This window comes from Aotus nancymaae, unplaced genomic scaffold, assembly GCF_030222135.1.
Source record: "Aotus nancymaae isolate 86718 unplaced genomic scaffold, 86718_ANA_hifiasm-v0.15.2.pri h1tg000036l, whole genome shotgun sequence".
NCBI classification, from domain to species: Eukaryota; Metazoa; Chordata; class Mammalia; order Primates; family Aotidae; genus Aotus; species Aotus nancymaae.
Window position 1 is genome coordinate 24,047,349 of NW_026988450.1, and position 23,033 is coordinate 24,070,381.

Here is a 23,033-nt window from a genome sequence, read left to right on the forward strand (position 1 = left end):
TAATTTTTATAATGATCAACATGTGAAATAAAATATCTTAAGGTTTATCCTAAAAACTTAGGAAGCCCTAAAAAGAATGAGAAGGATGAAGCTGAAATACTGTTCGGCCACAAATCTCCATTTATTAATTCAGAAATCTCTAAAATTAAATATCGAAATCTCTCATGTGCTACCACTGCCAAAAATTGTTTGAGTCAGATCACAAGAAAACAACCAGACAAATATGAATCGAGGAACAGTCTTTAAGAGACTAAAGAGACAAGTTAATGCAGTATGATCATTTCAAAAACTTTATCAGTCCATCCGTCCATCCATCCACTCGCCCATTTATTATTCATTCATTCATTCATTCATTTATATTTTTTGAGACAGAGTCTCACTCTTGTTGTGGAGTACAGTGATAAAATCTTGGCTCACTGCAACTTCCACGTTTCGGATTCAAGAGATTCTCCTGCCTCAGCCTCCGGAGCAGCTGGTATTACAGGTGCCCACCACCACGCCCAGCTAATTTTTGTATTTAGTAGAGACAGGGTTTCACCATGTTGGCCAAGCTGGTCTTGAACTCCTGACATCAAGCGAAATCAAGTGATCCGCCTGCCTCTGCTCCCAAAGTGCTGGAATTATAGGCATGAATTGCTGCACCCGGCCTACTTACTTATTTGCAGTTTATTTTTTTTAGGAGATACTTATTTTGCTCTGTTACCCAGGTTGGAGTGCAGTGGCACAATCATGGCTCACAGTAACCTGGAATCCCTGGGTTCAAGGGACCCTTATGTCTGATTTCAAAGTATCTGTAGCTGGGACCACAGGCGTGCACGACCATGCCTGGCTTTGGTCACTGTTATTTTTAAAAGGGCTTCCATTCCATGTAAAACTTGTAATAAATATGTACGCCTATTTAATTCTCAGACCCAGCCAGGACTCCAAGAGGACTGAGATGGAGTTTTGTCAACTCTACAATATGAAAACATACACACACACACACGAACACACAAACGCACGCGTGTGTAAAAGCGAATGTGGCAAAACGTTAACAATCTGGTGAAAGCTATGTTAGTATCTTTTTTTGTCTAATTTTTCATAAAAAGCTGGGGGACCCATAAAGATGTAAGTAGCTTCTAACTTATGGACTATTCAAGTATACAGGTATTTAGCAGTTTTTGCCAACCTCTAAGAAGAAAAATAAAAATGGTTATTTCAATTCATGCTTCTATTATTTTTAACAACAGAAATCATTTTGTTGGAAGAGTTTCAAATTTCTTAAGGTAAAATTACTCACTAGAAATCACAAATTGGAGTTAGCACGATATTATTACTGATCTGCCTGTCAGGAATATACAGTCATGCATTTCTTAACAATGGGGATACCTTCCAAGAAATGTATTATTAGGCAATTTTGTCATGACGCAAACATCTTAAGAGCATGCTTACAAAATCTAGAGTATATTTACACCGAAGCTATATGATATAGACTACTGCTCCTACACTACAAACCTGTACAGCATGTTACTGTCTGAATACTGTAAGCAACTGTAACATGATGGTATTTGTGTATCTAAACATAGAAAAGGTACAGTAAAAATATAGCATGAAAGATTTAAAAAGGTATGCCTGTATAAGGCACTCACTAATTTCCAGTTTGCAGAACTGGAAATTGCTCTTTGTGAATAGGTGAGTGAGTAGTGAGTGAATGTGAAGGTCTAGGACATTACTATACTACTATAGACTTTGTAAATACTGTACACTTAGGCTACAGTACACTTATTTTTTCTTCAATAATAAATTGACTGTAATTTTTGGTTTATAAACTTTAATTTTTAAAACTTTTTGACTCTTGAAATAACACTTAAATACACTAAACAGTGTATTTATATAGATATAAATATGTATTTTTAAAAATTCACTTCCCCAAAGAACCTCAAGCATTTTATTTATATATTTATTTTATATTTTAGAGACAGGGTCTTAACCTGTTGCCCAGCTGGAGCGCAGTGCCACAATCATGGCTTATTTCTGCCTCAAACTCCTGGGCTCACTCCAACTCTCTTGTCTCAGCCTCCCGGACAGTTGGGCTCACGGACGTGAGCCACTGTACCCAGCGCTATTTTTCTTTATATTCTTTTTTTTTTTGAGATGGAGTTTCCCTCTTGTTGCTCAGGCTGGAGTGCAATGGCATGACCTTGGTTCACCACAACCTCCACCTCCTGGGTTCAAGTGATTCTCCAGCCTCAGCCTCCCAAGTAGCTGGGATTACAGGCATGCGCCACCATGCCTGGCTAATTGTGTATTTTTAGTAGAGATAAGGTTTTTCCATGCTGGTAAGGCTGGTCTCAAACTCCCGACCTCAGATGATCCGCTGGCCTCAGTCTCCCAAAGTGCTGGGATTACAGGTATTAGCCACCGCACCCAGCCTGTATTTTTAATCTATATGCTTTTTTTCTATTTTAAAAACTTCTAAATTTTGTTCTACTTTCAAAAGTTTTTTGTTAAAAACTAAGATACAAACACACGTTAGCCTAGGCCTACACGAGGACAAGATCATCAAGATGTCACAGTAAGCAACAGGAATTTTTCAGCTCTATTATAATCTTTCTGAGACCATGTCATACATTGGTCCAACACTGACTGAAACATCATTATACAGGGCATGACTGTGTAGTAGACATTAGCTGTTGATGTGGACAACTAATTTCAGTAAACTGAAATTTACTTTGTTTACTGAAATTTTACTTGTGTTCACTGATTTTGAAGATCTATCTTTGAAATGAAAAATCAGTTTCTACTAATTAAAACACAAAATTAATTATCTTTAACTTACCCATTTTGTTCTTATGAAAAATTCTACTTTGCTTCCCCAGGAACTTTAGCAGTTTCCTGAAAATATAATAATATCATATTAAGATCAATGCTGCATGAGATAAGTTTTCCATTCACTGTTATTTAATATGTCCTCAGTGTTAAAAGTTTAAGAACTCTCCCTCCTGGTTACACTAAGAGCTCACCATTCCAACACAGCAAAAACACTGCACTTTTATGGATCAATTGAAGAGCACCAAAATGCTTTGTGAGCTTGATCAGTTGGCACTTTTAAATTGGAAAAAGATTACTTAAAATAGAAACATAATATATAATCATTATAAATTGACTGGGGATGGGGTTGTTGAAGAGGTTGTAAAGTATGACATGTTAAAAGCAACAGACATGTAAAAATGTTCATTCCATTAAAATACATACACAGAACGTAATTATCAAGACAAAACTGCTATACTGAGATGTTCTAAGGCAGAGGTCCTTTATTCTTTTTCTGGGTAAAGGCCTCTGTTGAGAATCCGAAGAAAACTATGGGTCCTATTGTATAACAAAGAATTTGGCTGGTTTTTTACCTTCATTTTGAAAGGTGGTCTCTAAATCCTTGTAATTTCCCTAGTGATACAAGTCTTTGCTATTCATCATGGGTCCTGGTAGTTTGTTAACCAGGTAACTAATAGTGGGTTTCTGGATAAACTAACAAGAGGACTCAGGAAAAAGGGCTTTGAAGTGCCTTTTTTGACATCAAAATGGTCTCCATTTGGAGGGGTGCTGAAGACTGAGCTCAACCTTGTTGCTTAACACTCACCAATCGTGTCTACAGAATGAAAACCCCAGGAAAAACCCTGGACACCAAAGCTCAAGTGAGCTTTTGAGGTTAGCAATGCTCTGTACACCTTGCTATGCTACACATCAACGTGCTGGAAGGATGATGTATCCTCACTTAACACAGTCAGGACACAGCAAGTTCTGGATCCTGTATTTAGTACACAGTGGCAGACAATAAGCACATATTTGCTTGGATGAATGACATGATAAATCAAGGGCATAAAGTAACTTCCATGAAAATAAAAAAAGACAGGGCTGGGTGCAATGGCTCATGCCTGTAATCTCAGCACTTCGGGAGGCCGAGGTGGGAGGACTGCTTGAGCCCAGGAGACTGAGACCAGCCTGGACAACATAGTGAGACCCTGTCTCTAAAATAAATAAATAAAAAAGAGAAGTCTTATATATTTTTATGCTTCCATCTCTTCCATATTCAGGCTACCTAAGTTTTTGAAATTTAATCATAAAGTGGTTAAAAATTCACAATTTTTAATATTTTCACAAGATAACAAGATGACTGCTAAAGGAAATGGTTTCACTTTCCCAGTAACTTGTATTTTAGCAACACACTACAGCATTTATTCAAAGGAGGATCTTATTTATATCGATTATTTCTTTTTATGTCATTAACAGGAAAAAAGCATTTCCTAACTATCCTGCTCTAGAAAATTCCTGATCAATTTTAGTTCTACCCTTAAGGGTCAAAGAAATGAACCATAAATACTTCAGAGCAGAAAAGAAACTTTCAAGTAACCTCTCTAATACCTCAGGTTTGAATAATGCCATCCATGTAGAGAGGCTAAACAGTTTGTTTCACATAGTGACAGAGCAGGAACAGAAATCATCTTAGTCTAGAACACTGGCTAAGCAAGAAGACAGATATTCAAAGTACTATCTCTTTTTTTTTTTTTTTTTTGAGATGGAGTCTTGCGCTGTCGCCAGGCTGGAGTGCAGTGATGCAATCTTGGCTCACTGCAACCTCTGCCTCCCAAGTTAAAGCAATTCTCCTGTCTCAGCCTCCTGAATAGCTGGGACTACAGGTGCACAACCACACCTAGCTAAATTTTGTATTTTTAGTAGAGATGGAGTTTTGCCACGTTGGCCAGGATGATCTTGATCTCTTGACTTCATGATCTGCCTGCCTTGGCCTCCCAAAGTGCTGGGATTACACGCATGAGACGTTTGAGAGGGAGTCTCGTTCTATTGCCCAGGCTGGAACTGCAGTAGTGTGATCTCAGCTCACTGCAACCTCTGCCTCCCAGGTTCAAACCATTCTCCTGCCTCAGCCTTCCCAGTAGCTGGGATTACAGACATCTGCCACTGTGTCCGGCTAATTTTTTTATTTTAGTAGAGACTGAGTTTTGCCAGAGATTAAGAGGATGAAGAAGAGACCCACCCTTTCTCCCGACATTGAAAGGGAAAATCAACATTAAGAGTTAAAATTCTGGCCACGCACAGTAGCTCACGCCTGTAATCCCAGCACTTTGGGAGGACAAGGCAGGCAGATCACGAGGTCAAGAGTTCAAGACCATCCTGGTCAACACGGTGAAACCCTGTTTCTACTAAAAATACAAAAATGAGCTGGGCGCGGTGGCACGTGCCTATAGTCCCAGCTACTCGAGAGGCTGAGGCAGGAGAATCCCTTGAACCTGGGAGGTGGAGGCTGCAGTGAGCCAAGATTGCACCACTGCACTCCAGCCTAAACGACAGAGCCAAGACCTTCTCAAAAAAAAAAAAAAAAAAAAAAAAGACTTGAAATTCCTAATTCTCAAGAAGTTAGAAATATTTAAAATATTATTAAGTTTGCACTTAACCTTTAAGTTATCTAAAGAAATCTAAGTTTGAGGAGACAGAAATCTCAGCTTGAATATCTATTCCATGACAGAGTTGAATTCTGGAAATATAAATTGGGCAGGTAAAAGCCAGCAGTCATAGGGGAACCGTTGGATTGAGAACAGTTCTGGGCAGAAGAAAGAGCATGAACAAAATGGCCTAAGACATCATTATGCTTTCAGGGTATTATATATAAACATTACTCCCTTAAAGTTTTTTTGTGTATGTGTGTGTTTAATAACAAATACTTAGAAAATCTAGATGAGCCTAGGGCTTACACTGAAATTAAGTGTTGAATCTAGTAACAGTGAATATAAGATATCTGAAGCCTATCTTTTCTCTGATTTGAAATGTTACCTTTATCATATTCTATGTTGCTACATGGATTTCTAACTATCTTCTGTACATGAAAGGAGTAAGTCCCCCATTTTGTTCTCACATGTTTCTTGGTAGGTCTGTCTACTTTTAGGTACTTTTACGTTTCCATCATGAATGGGGTCTGTTTTACTATGGTATTTTGTGAAAGGTTATTGCTGGTGTTGTGAAAAGCTTTAAAATTTTCTAAGTTGATTTTGTATCCCACCATTTTTTTGCAGAACTTGTATTAGTTTTAATAGTTTTTCAGTTGATTTGCCTGAATTATCTAAGTAGATAATAGGCACTCTGCAAATCTGTTCTTTGTATCTTTTTGTCTTTTTACATTGACTATTTAGGATAAAATAAGGTTAGAACAGATCACTCACAAAAATGCACTACAGATTCAAGAACCAAATGTAAAAAAATCCATGAACTCTGGAAAAATAGCAGAAAAAAAACTAGCTTAGACAGGTATAAAAACGCTTGATGGGCTGGGCGAGGTGGCTCACACTTGTAATCCCAGCACTTTGGAAGGCTGAGAGGGCAGATCACCAGAGTTCAAGACCAGCTGGCCAACATGGTGAAACCCTGTCTCTATAAAAATACAAAAATTAGCCAGGCATGATAGCAGGTGCCTGTAATCTCAGCTACTAGGGAGGCTGAGGCAGGAGAACTGCTTGAACCCGGGAGGCGGAGGTTGCAGTGAGCTGAGGTCATGCCACTGCATTCCAGCCTGGGTAACAGAGTGAGACTCTGTCTCAAAAATTTAAAAAATGCTTAATGGCTGGGTGTCGTGGCTCACTTCTGTAAACCTAGCACTTTGGGAGGTCAAGGTGGGAGGATCCTTTGAGCCCAGGAGGTTAAAGCTACAGTGAGCTGTGATCCTGTCACTGCACATCAGCCAGGGCAACAGAACAAGAGCTTGTCTCAAAACAAACAAAACAGCCCAATTCCAAAGATAATCAGGAAAATGCAAATTAAAACTTTAAAACTTGCTAAAAAAAAAAAAATCAAGTAGGGGGAACTGGGCAATAATAAATAAATGGCACCAAGTTTAGAAGGGTAGCAATAGAATAAATTTTTAAACATACATAGAAGGAAATTCTATTTCTTGGTCTTACTTTAGGGAAACACTAACATTGAATGCAAAGGCAAGTAGAACATTTACCACAATGGGTATACATGAAAAACTTTAAATGCCTTAAAAGGTTCAGCAATTAGGGAATAAGCTAAATACAATTATATGCATCTTTATGAAATATTACGGGGTAGCAAAAAAAAAAAAAAAGGCAAATTAGTACATAGAAAGACCACAAAACAAATTTAAAATAAAAGAGGTTACAAGGGCCAGGTGTGGTGGCTTATGTCTATAATCGATCACAAGGTCAGGAGTTCGAGACCAGCCTGGCCAATATGGTGAAACCCCGTCTCTACTAAAAATGCAAAATTAGCTGGGTGTGGTGGTACATGCCTACAATCCCAGCTACTTGGAAGGCTGAGGCAGGAGAATTGCTTGATCCTGAGAGGCGGAGGTTGCAGTGAGCCGAGATCACACTAGTGACTAGGGAGGCTGAGGTGGGAGGATTGCTTGAGCCCATAAGGTCGACACTGCAGTGAGCTGTGATTGCACCATTGCATTCCAGCTTGAGCAAGAGTGAGACCCCGTCTCAAAAAAATAAAATAAAATAAAAACAAATAGAGAATGGTCTTGAAAGACACTCTCCAAACTAATAATAATCCTTACCACTAAGGTAGAGATAGGAAAAAAGAGGAGGTCAACAGAGAATAAAGGCTTCTCTGAAATATTTTTATTTTTCCATCAGGAGAATATATTTATGTACATTATCTATTATTCAAAATTGACTTTTAAAAAGAAACAAATATGTAGAACCAAGGAGGTCATAATTGGAATAATGCTCAGCCTGGTGATTAGTTCCTGTCTGTTAGAATGTGACTGATTTGGAAAACAAAGTAAATTACATTAACCAAAAATAATATAACGTTCAGGGCTATCTGAAGGGGCAAGGAGAGACTTCATAATACTGACAGATGTAGAACGTAATTCTATTGCATAATAAGACAACAAAATATCCTGCCTTCAAAATCTGTTTATACTGTGATTGAATTTACCTCTTTTAGGAAGAAGTGAAACTCTCATTCTGACCTATTTATAACTCTTGCCCAGGTAGTTTTGTTTGTTTTTTTTAGACAGAGTCTTGTTCTGTAACCCAGGCTGGATGATTCTCCTGGCTCAGCCTCTTGAGTAGCTGGGATTACAGGCATGCGCCACCAAGCCTGGCTAATTGTTGTATTTTTAGCAGAGACAGGGTTTCACCACGTTGGTCAGGCTGGTCTCCAACTCCTGACCTTGTGATCCGCCCACCTCAGCCTCCAAAAGTGCTAGGATTACAGGCATGAGCCACTGTGCCCCGCCTTGTTTTTTTAAGAGGCAGGGTCTTGCTGTCGCCTGGGCTGGAGTGCAGTGGTGTAATCACAATCACTGTAGCCTCAAACTCTTGCCTGGGTAGTCTTAATACCTTTAGCCAATAGCCAATAGTCTCCTCTTCCTCTTTTTTACCTCCATTGTGGAATTTATAGTTTTCTTTGCTATGGATACAAATACTTCAGAGCTGCCTTGCTTTTTCAGACGCATTTTGTCCCCCACAACTAGCTGTAATTTTGCAAAAGGCAGGGAGGTTCTCCCCTTTATGACCCATGCATCCAGCACAATGGTAGTTACACAGTAAAGTTAATAAGGCAAAACTTCATACAATGATATATCTACTGCTGATATATTGATAGTATTATCCTGAGCTTTCTAACAGAATAAAGTTACTAAACAGCACATGCTTTTGACCAAGATTGACTTATGTTTTACCTTGATGTTGGCATTTAATAAACTTAGAACTTTTACACAAACATAATTAAAATGGCTACTTCTAGAAAACATTTGTTTAGGCCAGGTGCAGTGGCTCATGGCTGTACTCCCAGCACTTTGGGAGACCCAGGTGGGTGGATCATGAGGCCAGGAGTTAAACACCAGCCTAACATGGTGAAACCCTGTCTCTACTAGAAATATTCTAAAAGTTAGATGGGTGTGGTGGTGCAAGCCTGTAATCTCAGCTACTTGGGAGCCTGAGGCAGGAGAATTGCTTGAACCCGGGAGGCGGAGGTTGCAGTGAGCTGAGATCGCGACCCTGCACTCCAGCCTGGGCGACACAGTGAGAAAAGAAAGGAAAAAGGAAAGGAAAGGAGACATCTGTTTAAATTTATTGGAATATTTTGGATTTTTTTCTTTTTTGAGACGGAGTTTCACTCTTTCTCCCAGGCTGGAATGCAGTGGTGCGATCATGGCCATAAATTGTTAATACATGCAAGTGTATGAAACATGTATTCCTGTATAAGATTTCTGGAGTTTCATGTTTCCTAGAACAAATTCAGTTATTTGAAGATGTTAATTATTTGTTATGTCCTCAAATTTCCTAGTATTAAAGCTTGCTCTCGGCTGGGTGCAGCGGCTCATACCTGTAATCCCAGCACTTTGTGGGGCTGAGGAGGGCAGATCTTGAGGTCAGGAGTTCGAGACCAGCCTGACCAACATGGTGAAACCCCATCTCTACTAAAAATACAAAAAACAAAACAAAATAAAAACTAGCCGGGTGTGGTGGTACACACCTGTAGTCCCAGCTACTTAGCAGGCTGAGGCAAGAGAATCGCTTGAACCCAGAAGGTGGAGGTTGCAGTGGGCTGAGATCATGCCATTGCACTACAGCCTGGGCGACAGAGGGAGACTCCATCTCAGAAAAAAAAAAAAAAAGCTGGCCGGGCACTGGTGGTTCATGCCTGTAATCCCAGCACTTTGGGAGACAGAGGCAGGCAGATCACGAGGTCAAGAGATCGAGACCATCCTGGCCAACATGGTGAAACCTCGTCTCTATTAAAAATACAAAAATTGGCTGGGCATGGTGGTGTGCACCTGTAGTCCCAGCTACTCGGGAGGCTGAGGCAGGAGAATTGCTTGAACCTGGGAGGCGGAGGTTGCAGTGAGCCAAGATCATGCCACTGCACTCCGGCCTGGAGACAGAGCAAGACTCCATCTCAAAAAAAAAAAAAAAAAAAAAAAACTTGCTCTCTTAGCATAAAATCTCTGAGTTTCTGTTCTGAGCTTGTTCTAGTTTTGTCTTCAGTGGCAGTGGGTCAAAAAAGGAAGCTGTCTGTTTCATTTAAAGTAAAAGTACTTCTCTCCTGAGGGAAGCTCTAAAAAAAATTAAAATTAAAAAACAAAATAAAAGCACTGATCTCAATTTCCAATTTGTTTCTGATAGCTAATACTTACTAACAGCTGAACTGTTCTCCCAAATGATCAAACTTTTAGTAATGAAATAACGACTCACCTAATAATAACCAGTAATCAATGTTATTATAATATCTCATTAGCAGGGTCTCTATTTCTAATAACACACCCTCACATATGCCAGTCCTATGATCTGTCATGTATTGTAGGGCTTAAGGAGTTTTGATTAGAAGAAATCTCTGATACTTAAGAACTCTATTTTAGACCGGCCACAAATGATTAATCAGAAATATTACATATGGGCCGGGGGCGGTGGCCGATACCTGAAATCCCAGCACTTTGGGAGGCCGAGGTGGGTAGATCACCTGAGGTCAGGAGTTCGAGACCAGCATGGCCAACATGGTGAAACCCTATCTCTACTAAAAATCAAAAATTAGCTGGGCGTGGTGGCTGTGCCTGTAATCTCATCTACTCGGGAGGCTGAGGCAGGAGAATGGCTTGAACCTGGGAGGCAGCAGTTGCAGTGAGATGAGATTGTGCCACTCCACCCCAGCCTGGGTGACAGAGCAAAACGTCATCTCTAAAAAAAAAAAAAAAAAAAAGATATTATTTGTGGCAGTGTGGATTGCAACAGACAATCACAGTAATGTTAGGTGGTCCCTGGAGAGTGAATGATGGTTCTCATTTATATTTTGGCGGGCTACAGTTGTCTCATATCAAATTATAAATAGCAAAAATAATAAGCATAGATTTCCTGAATCCTTATACTGGAAAAGTGAGTCAAAGTGTATGGCAAGAAAGGACAGTCTCTTCAAAAAAGGAAGCTGGAACAATATCCATATGGATAAGAAGCAGCTCACTGTTACACCACACACAAAAATCAATTTCAGATGGTTCACAAAATTCAACTTAAAACGCAAATAAGGCTACTAGAAGAAAACAAATTATTTTCATACCCTCAATGTAGGCAAAGATTTCTCAGAGGCTAGGTACAGTGGCTCACACTTGTAATCACAGCACTTTGGGAAGGCAGGAGTTTGAGACCAGCCTGGCACTTCAGCCTGGGTGGCAGAACAAGTGAGACTACGTCTCAAAAAAAAAAAAAAAAAAAAAAGCACAAATTGATAAATTGGATTTCTCCAAAATAAAAAACTTCTGTTCAAATACCATAGCTGGGAGCTGTGGTTCACACCTATAGTCTCAGCACTTTGGAAGGACAAGGCAAGCCAACTGCTTGAACCCAGGGGTTGGAGACAAGTCTGGACAACAGGGTGGTGAAACCCTATCTCTACAAAAAACAGAAAAATGAGCTGGGCATGGTGGTGCATGCCTGTAGTCCCAGGTATTTGGGAGATTGAGATGGGAGAATCAGTTGAGCCCAGGAAGGTTGAGGCTGCAGTGGGCCCTGATGGTTCTACTGCATTCCAGCCCGAGCAACACAGTAAGTCTGTCTCAAAAACAAACAAAAAGAAAATCCCTCATAAACCAAAAATAAAAATGAAAAGTCAAGCCATGAGCTGGAAAAAAAAATTCACAACACTTATCTGACGATGGATTTCTATCCAGAGTAAATAAAAAAGTTCCTGTATATCAGTAAAAAGAAAATCCAATTAAAATTGGGCCAAAGAATTGAACACATTAAAAAGTGCTCAACAGCCAGATGCAGTAGCTCACACCTGTAATCACAATGCTTTGGGAGACCGAGGTGGGTGGATCACCTGAGGTCAGGAGTTTGAGACCAGCCTGACCAACATGGAGAAACCCCATCTCTACTAAAAATACAAAAAATTAGCCAAGCATGGTGGCACATGTCTGTAATCCCAGCTACTCAGGAGGTGGAGGCAGAAGAACTACTTGAACTCGGGAAGCAGAGGTTGTGGTAAGCCGAGATCACACCACTGCACTCCAGCCTGGGCGAGAGAGAAACTCCCTCCCCCCGTCAAAAAAAAAAAAAAGAAAAGTGTTCGACATTATTACTTATCAGTGAAATGAAACTCAAAACTGCAGTGAAATACTATTATACAGCCACCAGTATAGCTAAAATTAAAAAGATTATCAACATTAAATGCTGGAGAGGATGTGGAACAAATGAACTCTAATACAATGCTGATGGGGAGTCCATCATAATAAGAGAATGGATAAATAAGCTGTGACACATTCATTTCATACAGAGCAATACTATTCACAATATATATTTTTTTCTTATTTATTTATTTTACTTCTTAATGGACTGTGATCACAGAATACTATTCACAATAAAAATGGATGATCTACTGACACAACATGGAAGAATGTAAAAATGTTACACTAAGTGGAAAAGCCAAACAAAAAAGTATACACTGTGTTATCCAATTTATATAAAATTACAGAACAGGCAAAACAAACCAATAGTGAAAGCTCAGCAGGTGAATACAGAGGAATATTCCGGAGTGGTAAAATGTTGTCTTGCTAAACATTTGTCAAAACTAAATGGTACAACTGGGATTTCATTGCATGTAAGTTATACATCAATTTTTAAAAATAAAGCTAGAGTTAAAAAATTATCGATAGCTTGGCTGGGAACAGTGGCTCACACCTGCAATCTCAGCACTTTGGGAGGCCGAGGCAGGCAGATCATGAGGTCAGGAGTTAGAGACCAGCTTGGCCAACACAGTGAAACCCTACTAAAAATGCAAAAATCAGCCAGGCGTGGTGGTGCGCACCTGTAGTACCAGCTACTTGGGAGGCTGAGGCAGGAGAATTGCTTGAACCTGGGAGGCAGAGGTTGTGATGAGGCGAGATTGAGCACTGTACTCCAGCCTGAGTAACAGAGTGAGACTCTGTCTCAATAAAAAAATAAATATTGATAGCATTTCTGAAGTTTATTTTACCTTAACTCCAAAGACATCATCACTCTAGCATGGTTTTCTGCCTAATTAAGCTTTTGAAAGTGACACTGGTAATAAAATAAAATGAACCAAAATTCTCTGGATATGCACATGCTAACAGAGGAGGAAGAAGTTGGTGTCCCAAAGAAAGTAAATATGAGTACAAATCTGCAAGAGAAAATCTGTTATGTGAACAGCTATAAAGGAAAGCAGCTTTTCATCTGGGTCTCTATGGGTGTATTTTTACCAGGCAAAACTGGAAGGAGAAGGAGATCCAGGCAAAGTGAACAGTATGAGCTGAGTCAGACAGCTTGGGGCACACGATATAACTCAGTCTTGTTGGAAATCAGTTTACAAATTCATTCATTCAATAATATTTACTGAGGGTTAGTATGCTAGATGCTTGCCTAGGCACTGGGGACAGAGATGAACATAAAGATCGTAACCTTGGGAAGAATGGTGGGGACAGAAAACCAAAACAAAATAGTATAAACAGGATGGTGAAGAACTAACATTAACAGAGACCTGTAGAAAGCAAGGAAGTGAGTCATGGATATCTGAAGGAAGAGGAAGAACAGCCAGGAGACCAGTCTGGCCCTCTAGAGGAGTGAGTCAAGGAGAGAGTGTAGGAAAATCGGAAAAGAGGTGAGAGATTGAAGTTGGACTTTATCAAACAGGGGAACGGTGATACATAAGGAGCACACACTGAAATACTGACCAAGCCATGGGTCTTTTTTTTTTTTTTCTGAGACAGGTTCTTGCTCTGTCACCCAGGTTGAAGTAGCGGTGCAATCCTGGCTCAGTACAGCCTCAACCTCCCAAGCTCAAAGGATTCTCCCACTTCAGCCTCCTGAGTAGCCTGCTACCAAGCCTAATTTTTTTTTTTTTTAAAGTAGAAGTCTCCCTTTGTTGCCCAGGCTGGTGTTGCTGAGCTCAAGTAATCCTCCTGCCTTGACCTCCTAAGGTACTGAGATTACAGGTGTGAGTCACCACACCCAGCCCAAGACATGGGTCTTGAATGCCTAACAGTAAACAACACTACAGCAGAATGTATTCGTTCTTTGCTACATTACCCTGTTTCATCACGCCTATCCTTTTGCTGCTTTCTATCATTTCTCAAGACTTGATTTCAGCCCTCCGTATAATGTAGTGCTTAAAATCAATCAATTTCGGCCAGACACAGTGGCTCACGCCTGTAATCCCAGCACTTTGCGAGGCCGAGGCAGGCAGATCACCTTAGGTCGGGAGTTCAAGACCAGACTGACCAACATGGAGAAACACCGTCACTACTAAAAAATACAAAATTAGCAGGGCTTGATGGCAGGTGCCTGTAATCCCAGCTACTTGGGAGGCTGAGGCAGGCAGATGTTGCAGTGAGTGGAGATCATGCCTTGCACACCCCCTTGGACAAGAAGAGTGAAACTCGTCTCAAAAGAAAAAAAATTAGTCAAGTCTTAGCTATGTCACTGTGGGAGAAGTTATGTAATCTTTCTGTGCCTAGTTTCCTCAACGGTAAAATGAGGATAATATAGCATCTCCTCATAGAGCTGTTCTGAAGAATAAATAGCTTTATTCTAGTGCCTAAGCATACATTAAAAGACTGGTCATTATTCTATTTTTGGACCAGGATGTATTGAGGGCCTACTATGCACTAGGTACTTCTCTACACGCTTGGGAGGAATCTGTGGACAAAATAAACCCAACAACCTCTCCTCCACCCGTACCTTGGAATTTACATTTTAGTCTTGGAGTTGACACACTTTCTATAAATGACCGGAAAGCAAGTATTTTTTGCTTAGCAGGCCATAAGGTCTCCATTACAACTACTCCAACTCTGCCACTGTGGTGCAAAAGCAGCCACAGAAAAGATGTAAATGATTGAGTATGGCTATGATCCAACAAAACTTTATTTATGGGCAAGAAAGGTAAATTATATATATATATATTTTTTTCCCAAGACAGAGTTTCGCTCTTGTTGTCCAGGCTGGAGTGCAGTGGGGCAATCTTGGCTCACTGCAACCTCTGCCTCCCGAGTTCAAGAAATTCTCCTGCCTCAGCCTCCCAAGTTGCTGAGATTACAGGTACACACCACTATGCCTGGCTAATTTTTTGTATTTTTAATGGAGATGGGGTTTCACCATGTTGGTCAGGCTGGTCTTGAACTCCTGACTTCAGATGATGTGCCCACCTTGGCCTCCCAAAGTGCTGGGATTACAGGCCACTGCACCCAGCCTATAATTTTCATGTTATAAAATACATACTTACTTTGAATTTTGTCCAACTATTAAAACTTTTAAAGACCATTCTTAGCATTCTTAACTTGCAGGTAGTGGGCCAGATATGGCCAGTGGTTGTAACTTGCTGACCCTGGTCTAGCAAGTTCTTAATCTGCAGTCCCCCACTCCCAAGGTTCATAGATAAGCAGTAGAATCCCAAATCCTTGCATCTGTATGTACAATTTTGTGCATATGTGCAGTTCAGGTTAACAGGAATGAGAAGGTACAGTGCTTTTATCAGATTTCCCAAACGGTCTCTTATCATAAAAGTCCATTCTGGCTCTTACCATTTCATGACTAGATCCATCTGAAACTCATCCTTCCTCTACAACCACCTATAACTCACCTTCCCATGTTCATTACACAGTCACCCTCACACAACACAGAACTTAAGGGCTCCAGAGTACTGCACATTCTCACTAGTCTGTCTGCCTCACCCCTGCAAATGACCTAATCATTCTCTCAGAAAGTATCTCCAAACTCCTTTGTTTCAGTTTTAAAGGAGCAGATATTCTCAACATATAATGTGTATTAACCTTAGACTCTACATATTATAATTAACAGAACCTTTAGAAAGATGGGCTAAAAAATAACCTGAAACCAATCACTTCGTTGCCTTGTCTCTCCATCTTCAGCGTACCTGTATTTATATAACATGTATTTTGTCCACCTTGCTGTTTCAAATATCAAATAAAAACCGTCCTTCCTACCAAAGGTCAGTATTTCCACTTAAGCACTGACTGCTATCCCCTCACTTAACTAAAGACTCTGCTATGGCCATTATTCCTATTCACACACGAAACTACCATCTACTTCTTAACCTACTCTGATCAGCCTTTTGGCCCACCAGTCTCTTTAACAGGTTCTTATCAAATTTCAACTATGTCACTTGATCACATGGTCAATTTTTAATCCTCATCTTATTCTTAGTAGTATTTTATACAGTTGACTACTTCCTCCATCTTGAAACTTTCTTCCTTAGTACTCCAGATGTCACACCCTTCTGGCTTTTCTGCTCCCATTACTCTATGCTTCTCTTCTGACTGGAGTGCTAGTAGTCATCTACCTCCTTCTCCATTTAACAATCTCTATTTGATGTCCGCCAGACCACAGGTCATTATCTATAAAATATGGCTCCCAGATCATGATCTATATCTATATAGATAATATATATAGATAGGTCATTATATAGACAGGTCATTATCTAATATATAGACATTATCTAATATATAGACAGGTCATTATCTATAAAATATGGCTCCCTAATTTTTCTCCCAAGTGCCAGTCATCAATACCCAACTTTTCTACTGCATATATTCTCAGTTGTCTACTAGTTTTCAAACTCGGTAAGTCCCATACAGAACTCTTGATTTATCAATCTCAGAAACTGATGCTCCCTTCCCAGTCTTCCCAATTTCAGTATATGCACTGCTGTTTGCTTGGGCAAAACAACTGGTTATTTAAAAAACTTTTTTTTGTTTGTTTTGTACCTAGGAAGAAACCAAGATCCATGTGGCTCCAGCTTCAAATTACATTTCATATCAGACTACTACTCACTTGCAACTCCACATTTCTAGTTCAAGCTAACGTATCTCAACTGGACTATTACACAAGCCTCCTTAAGCTGATTTCCTTACTTTCTTCCTAGCTGGTCTGTTCTCCACCTCACCATCATATAAAGCACTAGTCAGATGTCACTCCCCTGCACAAAATCCTCTAATGGGCTTTTCATTACAGATAAAAAAAGGACTGTGAGGCTCCATTTTATTTACTTTCCTGCTTACCACTCTGATCTTGTCTCCCGCACTCTTCCACTCCAGCCACACTTTAAAGCCACACCTTTTTAAAGGTATTCCTTGAAATAGGTCAAGTTCACTCTTATCTCAAGGTCTTTGCATTTGTAGTTGCTGTTGTCTGAAAAGCATTTTTTTTTGAAATTTTGAGATTTTTTTCATTTGAAGGTAATCTTAATGCTATTAAATTCACAAATGCTAATTTAAATACCCAGTCCTATTTATCTAAAACACACATTGCAAACACACGAATATCTATTCTCTCCACATGTCAGTGCCCATTCACATCATGGTTTGGAAATGGGGAGAACAGATTCCCCTTAAACTGCAAGTTAGCAGGTGTTTCTTTACAGTTAACTTTAGCAGAATTCATACAAAATAGTAATTAACAATGATCTTCTTTACTTGTTAACTCATAAGGGAACACCTTCAAAACTGCATTTTGCATTTTGTTAAAGCTTCTGTACTAAAATGTAGAAAATCTGAACTACACAAATATTGAAAAGTCAAAAATTCCTTAATTTTTTATTCCTGGTGCCACTACTACAATTTACAGGGCAATATATATGATGCAATAAAAAGAAAAAGCCACAACAGATAAAAGACCTCAGGAACGTACACCTAATTGACGCTACATTGCATTAATCAATAGCTGCACTTTTTGCAAACTGTCTATGACAGTCCCGAACAAGAAGGGTTTCCTGTTTAGGCTGCAGTAACTTTTCTGACTGTGGAACATCGCTCCTTCTGTGGCAGATTTTGACATTTCCTCTAATGCATTTGGGACGACTGTCTCAAGGTAACCAGCAGCTTTCCTGACAACTCCTTGCTCTCTCTCCTGCTAAGAACTGTAGCCCTTTTCTGCTGCTACCATATCCACCACTTCTACCACCAGATCCATAACCACCACCATAGGGACTGTCCGAGCTTCTTCCACCAAAACCGCCCCCTTTCATGGGTCCATAATTTAATTACTGTTGTCCAGTATAATCTCAAAAATCACTATAGCTCCCACCACCACCAGTTACCACCGCCAGAATTTCCTCCTTCATTATAACAATCATATCCTCCACCACTGCCACCATATCCACCACCCTGGTTTCCCTATCCTGGCCCGCCACCACCATAGCCCTCTACTACTATAACCAGGACCATCACTATAGTTGCCACCACCACCTCCAAATCCATTATATCCACCATCACCTCCTCCATAACTACCTCTGCTGCCACCACCTCCACCACCATAGCTTCCTCTTCCACCAAAGTTTCCAGCATGGCCAAAATTACCTCCACCACCTCCAAAGTTTCCTCTGCGACCCATGAAATCACCGCATCCACCTCCACAACCTCTCTGTGATCCAGTAGACTGAATCTCTTGTTTAGAAAGGGCCTTTTTCAGCATCCACAGCCATGAAGGAAGGAAGTGACCTAAGTGACAACATGTCAGAGGGTAGTGATGATTCTGGATTTCATGGAGCTTGGCCAGTTCCACAAGAAATCTAGCAGAAAAAATGCAAAGGGAGCCTTGGCAGTCAAAGTGGCTACGGGAGATTTTGTTATTTTCTGCAGTCTTCTTTCAGAAAGGGAAAAGATTACAGCAAACACCTCAATTGCCATTTGGTTAATATGTACTATCTCGAAGAAGTTTCATTACTCCTGCCCTTGAGTTAATATGTACTATCTCGAAGAAGTACATATTAACTCAAGGGCAGGAGTATTGAAACTTTGAACAAGGTTTCAGTTCTTAGTTTGTAAGGTATATTACATTTTATATTCATTTATAGTAGCAGACAACCTTTTAAGATTGTTTCAATTAGTATCTGATGTTGATTTTTTTTTTGAGACGGAGTTTCGCTTGTTACCCAGGCTGGAGTGCAATGGCGCGATCTCGGCTCACCGCAACCTCTGCCTCCTGTTCAGGCAATTCTCCTGCCTCAGCCTCCTGAGTAGCTGGGATTACAGGCACGCACCACCATGCCCAGCTAATTTTTTGTATTTTTAGAAGAGACGGGGTTTCACCATGTTGACCAGGACGGTCTCGATCTCTTGACCTCGTGATCCACCCACCTCGGCCTCCCAAAGTGCTGGGATTACAGGTGAGCCATTGCGCCCAGCTCCTTAGGACTTTTTATGTATACCTGTTGACTGTTGTGTAAATTTTAGCAAATCTAAGAGAGTTAGTGTACTAAATCAGCAGATACCTAAATTTCTCAGCTTATGTGTCTAATTAAAATGAGGCTAAGATGGTATAGCAGTGTTTTATTGCTTTGTCCAGCTACAACTTGCCATTTTTTTCTCCATGTCTATCTTCCTGTTTCACCTTAGTTTATTCTTAGTTTTCCATTGAGATCTATTAAAAAACTGGCTTACATAATAGCACATTACTTGAAGAATTTGCCTGCTTTATACAGTTAGCACTTTTAAGATTTTTTTTTAGAGATGAGAAGACATTTAAATTGAAAAAAAATTCTCCCAATAGACATTCTATCAGTCCAAGTATTTACTTCCTCAGTTTTGATCAATATTTTTTATTTGTGTATGTTAATCGTCATAAAAACAGTGATTTTGGTGTGTTTTGTATTTTGCCACTTTAATGGCTTAAGACATTGTACATTTTATTTTGTTTTTGTTTTTTTTCACCCATGCAGTTAAATTTTTCTAAGATAGAGCATTTGTGTTGAACAGTAACACTTTATACATGTATATATATATGTGCATGTTTATTTTGGCCTTTCTGGCGGGATGCTTTTAGACTTGTTTGCCAAAAGGCAGTTTTCTTTTTCTTTGCTGCAGTTGTTTATTTTGCAGAATAATAGTGTGTGCAAGTTTGTGAGCAAATGAAATACAGATATTCAATCCACTGATTTTGATTTTTATATCGTATCTATGCCAGAATCTGTATTTCATATAACTTATTTATTTTGAATGGAGGTAGTAAATTCACAGCTCTGTCTTGATTTTGCAATAAACCACTAGGTTCCATATTGAATAAATTTTTATCTAAAATATCAACCATCAGTTTTGTGTGTGTGTGTGTATGTGTGTGTGTTGGTACAGCTAATTCCTAATTTTAGTGTTAAACATTTGAGGAAAACCTTTTCTTATAGATGGTTGGTGTCCATATGGCTACTTTACAATAAAGAACTGTAAGTGATATTTGGAAACTGCAAACCTGGAATTAGGAGACCTAATTATTCCTTCAAGTTTTATAGAATATCACTTGGGAGATTCCAAAGCCATAGCTATTACATGGCAAACCTAGGGTAAGAGAGGTAGTGTGAGTGCTGGCAGACCAGCTGCAACTTTCCTATACAACGAAAAAGGCTGGTGAAACAAATACAGTCCAGACGTTTTAAAATCATATGTTCTCAGGGATCTCCACAAACTAGTGGGTGTCCTGGCTGTCTCTGTTATAGTCTTTCTATAGGTGAGGCCTCAAATGAACTGCAGCTATCCTGGTGTTCCCATGGTGGCACTTTGTATGAAAAAGGGCATGTACTCCAAAATATTTTTGTAGGGTCTTTGGTCCATCACCAAAGAGTATGAAAGAATCCAATATAGGATTTTTCTTACTGATAGCGGTTACTCATTGTAGTAAAATAAAATATGATCCCAGAGGCGAATCTTGGAGGGAAAAAAAGGGCTTTTCCACTTCGCAATTATGCCCTATGTGTGGCATTTCTGAACAACAATTTTATCAACTGTATCATGATCACCAAAATTCACAAGAGGAAATCCTCCTTTTTCCACTCTGCCTATCTTCCATAACTTCTATGGTTTCAATCTTGACATACTTTTCAAAGTAGTCCCTCAAATTATACTCTTCTGTATCTTCAATACCACCCATAAAAATTTTCTTCACTGTTAGATGGGCAGCAGGCTTTACAGAATCATCTCTAGAAACAGCTCTCTTTGGTTCCACCACACGCCCATCAACCTTGTGTGGTCGAGCACACATTGCTGCATCCACCTCTTCAACACAAGAGTAAGTCACAAAACCAAAGCCCCTGGAACATTTTGTTTGGGGGGCGGTCTCTCATTACCACACAATCTTGTGAGTGTGCCCCACTTCTCAAAATGTTCTCTTAAACCACCATCTGTAGTTTCAAAGCTCAGACCACCAATAAACACTATTTCTCAAATGCTCTGGTTCCTTTAAATCATGGTCCTCCTCCCCTCAGCGGCAATGGCGAGTGGAACAGAGTTACTAGGCGGGGCTTTACCTCAATTTTGAGATCGTACTCTCCTCTTCCAATTCGAGCTCAATATCCTAAAAAGCTTTTAAATTTTCATTATTTAGGTCTCTAGGTAATACATCAACTCCTCTGGGAGGTCTTCCTTCCACAATGATCCCACCAAAATTAGACACCCGCATCCCCAGTCACCTAATCTTCCTCTATTTTTTTCATATTTATCACTTCCTGAAACTATACTTACTTACACATATCCTTTCTTTCCTCAGGTTCTTGAAGAGTGGGCCTAGAATAGTGCCTAGCACTTAGTAGATGCTCAATAATTATTTCTTGAGTGAATGTAATATTATTTTCCTAATTGCAGAGGCTTGCAATTTCAGGCATTACTGGATGAGCTTTTTCTGATCTTATTTAATAACAGAACAATAAAGAATTTAGGTTAACAGTTTAACTGAAATGCATTAACACATAAATATGAGCATAGCTGGCCAGACTTGGAGGCTCATGCCTGTAATTCCAGCACTGTGGGAGGCCAAGGCAGGAAAACCACTTGAGCCCCCAAAACAAGTAGCTGGGTGTGGTGGTGGCCACGTATAGTCCCAACTACTGGGGAGGCTGAGGTGGGAGGATGGCTTAAGCCCAGGAGGTTGAGGCTGCAGTGAGCTGTGATCATGCTACTGCACTCCAGCTTGGGAATGGGAATGCAGAACAGGTGAGACTCTGACTCAAAAATATATATGAGCATAATAGCAAATATTTCCCTGATTATTTTCCAGTACTAAAAAATCTACCAAAAAAACAAGCTAGGCTGGGTGGGGTGGCTCACGCCTCTAATCCCAGCACTTCGGGAGGCCAAGGCGGGCGGATCACGAGGTCAGGAAATTGAGACCAACCTGGCCAACACGGTGAAACTCATCTCTACTAAAATACAAAAAATTAGCCAGGCTTGCTGGCGCATGCCTGTAGTCCCAGCTACTCAGCTTCGGGACACAGCTTGACTGTGTCTCAACAAAAAAAAAAAAAAAAAAAAAAAAAAGGCAAATATAGTGCAGTTTGAAAGTGAGCTTCTAATACTCTATAAAGAATTCTGAGGCCGGGCGCGGTGGCTCACACCTGTAATCCCAGCACTTTCGGAGGCAGAGGGGGGGTGGATCACTTGAGGTCAGGAGTTCGAGACCAGCCTGGCCAACATGTCGAAACCCCATCTTTACTAATAATAGAAAAATTAGCCAGGCGTGGTGGCACGTGCCTGTAGTCCCAGCTATTTGGGAGGCTGAGGCAGGGGAATCAACCTGGGAGGCGGAGGTTGCAGAGAGCGGAAATCGCACCACTGCACACCAGTCTGGTCAACAAGAGCAAGAGACTGTCTCTCCCTGCCCCCAAAAAAGAATTTCGGTTGTTTTCTACACTAAAAGTACTGTGGAGTAGAAATGCTCACTCTGTAAATGACACAAACTCCACAGTTATGTTACTAAACAATCTCAGCTCCTTAAGAGAAACTCAATGGGAACAATATTTTACCCTAATTACCTCCTTTCAGACAAGACTGCGTGGGTGGTAGATGCACGAAACCCCCAACTCATGAAGTCGAGCATAGATCGCCCAGCAAGTTACCCAGAAGGTAAACTTGTCGGGATAGAGCAGCTGGAAGAAGCGAGAGAACTCTCCTTGGGCTAGAGACTGACTTCAAGAAAATAACGAATCTGAGCGGACACGAGGAAAGCAAAAAGAAAAAGCGACAGGGCTGCCATGCTCCTAACTCCACCCTCCCGCGCTCAGCCCGGAGA

The 23,033-nt window shown here is 40.2% G+C and overlaps 1 protein-coding gene and 1 pseudogene across 4 annotated transcripts in view; both read right to left on the reverse strand.

Moving 5' to 3' along the window:
* ELOC (elongin C) overlaps positions 1–23,033 on the reverse strand; it is a 34,216-nt gene that overhangs the window by 10,688 nt on the left and 495 nt on the right. For 2 of the 4 annotated variants that reach the window (XM_012450907.3, XM_012450906.3), the window contains exon 2: positions 2,819–2,874. In XM_012450907.3, the coding sequence (XP_012306330.1) occupies positions 2,819–2,822 (4 nt within the window). In that variant the 5' untranslated portion in view covers positions 2,823–2,874. Of the gene's footprint in view, positions 1–2,818; positions 2,876–17,046; positions 17,064–18,340; positions 18,738–23,033 lie in introns of those variants that run through there. The other 2 variants (XM_012450908.3, XM_064384285.1) reach the window with 2 other exon arrangements.
* Positions 18,890–22,997, reverse strand: LOC105716341 (heterogeneous nuclear ribonucleoprotein A3-like; annotated as a pseudogene).